The sequence below is a fragment of the Macrotis lagotis genome, chromosome 2, assembly GCF_037893015.1.
Source record: "Macrotis lagotis isolate mMagLag1 chromosome 2, bilby.v1.9.chrom.fasta, whole genome shotgun sequence".
Taxonomy (NCBI): Eukaryota; Metazoa; Chordata; class Mammalia; order Peramelemorphia; family Peramelidae; genus Macrotis; species Macrotis lagotis.
In genome coordinates this window covers 239,093,636-239,095,531 of record NC_133659.1, presented here as the reverse complement: position 1 = coordinate 239,095,531, position 1,896 = coordinate 239,093,636, and the positions used below count along the sequence as shown (strand labels likewise).

The following is a 1,896-nucleotide window of genomic DNA, read 5'->3' as shown; positions in this document are numbered from 1 at the left end:
CACTATAGGATGCAATTACACTTGTTGCCTCAGTGAACAGGAGTGAGGGAGTACAAAGAAGTCAGGGAATTAGGCCTCATAAAAGTTGTCTCAAACAATATCTGTAGGACAGTTGCCTGTGATCCTGATGAAAGGGAAATCAAATCTGGGCATATCAATAAAAGATGTAGTTACTGATCTGCAATGGGTGAGAGAATTTTCTCTCAGTAAATTCCTGCCTCTATTAAATCCACAGATCCATACTGTGCCAAATAAACTGGTATATAGGACAATTACTATAATTAAATGAAAAAGGATTTTTAAAAACTATAAATGCCAATTATTGTTGTGAATCTTCCCTCTGACCACAAGAACACCTGTCCAGCAGCTTCTTAAGGGCCCCAGTTACTTCCTTGTTCCTTAGACTGTAGATGAGAGGGTTGAGCATGGGTGTAATCATGGTGTAGAAAGCAGAGACTACTTTATCTTGCTTGGAAGAGTGGTATGCCTGGGGTCTTATGTATGTGACCATGGCTGCCCCATAGAAAAGAGTGACCACAGTCATGTGGGAGGAGCAAGTGGCAAATGCTTTTTGTCTCCCCCCAGCTGAGTGCATTCGAAGAACTGCCACTAAGATCTGTAAGTAGGAGGCAGAAATAATAGAGAAAGGCAAGAGCAGCATAAGGACACAGCAGACATAGATCATGGATTCATAGAGGGAGGTGTCAGCACAAGCCAGCTTGAGGACAGCAGGAACCTCACAAAAGAAGTGATCGATCTTGTTTGAGCCACAGTAAGGAAAGTGGAGAGTAAAGACAGCTTGGATTAATCCATCTACCAGACCAAAGAGCCAAGAAAAGGCCACCATGAGCCAACAGACACGTTTGTTCATGACCAATGAGTATCTCAATGGATTGCTGATGGCCACATAGCGGTCATAAGCCATAAAGGCCAATAGGAAGCACTCATTTCCCAGGAGTGTGAGGAAGAAGAGAATTTGCATTCCACAGCCTGTAAAGGTGATGTAGCCCTTGCCTGAAAGGAAGTCCACAGCCATCCGAGGTACAATGGTGGAGATGAGCATGAGGTCCATTAATGAGAGCCAGCTGAGGAAGAAGTACATTGGACTGTGAAGCCGTGAATCAATGTTGATGAGAAAGACCATGAAGCCATTACCAGTCAGTGCCACCAGGAACATGATTAAGATGATGGAAAAGAGGAAGAAGTGAAGAGGAGTTTGAGTGAAGAGACCCAGGAGGACAAAGTGAGTGATGAGGGTCTGGTTGCCACTCCATTCCATGATTCTAGAGCAAAGTGGATTCTAGAGGAAAGAGAGACCTGGGAGAAGGAGATTTGGAAAGTGACAGATTGAATACTGCAAGAGAAAAACACTCTATAAATAATACTAATGGGTATAATACTATTTGTAATAGTATTATACCCATTAGTATTATTTATAGAGTGTTTATAGAGTGTTATAAATAATATTACTAGGTTTGCAAAGCACTTTACAAATATTGTCTCATTACTCATAACAACACTGGGAGGTAGGTGCTATCATAATTTTCACTTTTCTCAGGCTCATGCATCTAGTAAAGATTTGAGGCTAGATTTGAAATCAGGTCTTCCTGATTCTAGGTTCAGCACTCTGTCCATTATACTGCTGAGCTGCCTTATTATTATTATAAATTGATCATATTTATGTAGCATTTGGGTTTATAAAGTACTTTCCTTGCAACAACTGTATGAGGTAAGTTTTAAAACCTGTTCAATAATATCCATAAAGGTAAATGAGGCACAAGGAGAAAAATTACCCCTTTAAAAAAATTCCCATAAGAAATTACAAGGGCAGGAAAAAATGACAGTCCCTTGCTATAATAGGACAGCAAAACTGCTTTATCATCAAGGAATATATTT

General features: G+C 40.3%; 1 protein-coding gene across 1 annotated transcript; it reads right to left on the bottom strand.

The window, feature by feature from the left end:
- Positions 1-319: 319 nt before the first annotated feature.
- LOC141512136 (olfactory receptor 2V1-like) lies at positions 320-1,279 on the bottom strand. Its single transcript, XM_074221005.1, has one exon. The coding sequence runs from the start codon at positions 1,277-1,279 to the stop codon at positions 320-322; it is 960 nt and encodes a 319-aa protein (XP_074077106.1).
- Positions 1,280-1,896: the final 617 nt, after the last annotated feature.

Excerpts from the sequence above, each read along its gene's own strand:
- LOC141512136 (XM_074221005.1), bottom strand. The coding sequence starts at position 1,279 with ATGGAATGGAGTGGCAACCAGACCCTCATCACTCACTTTGTCCTCCTG.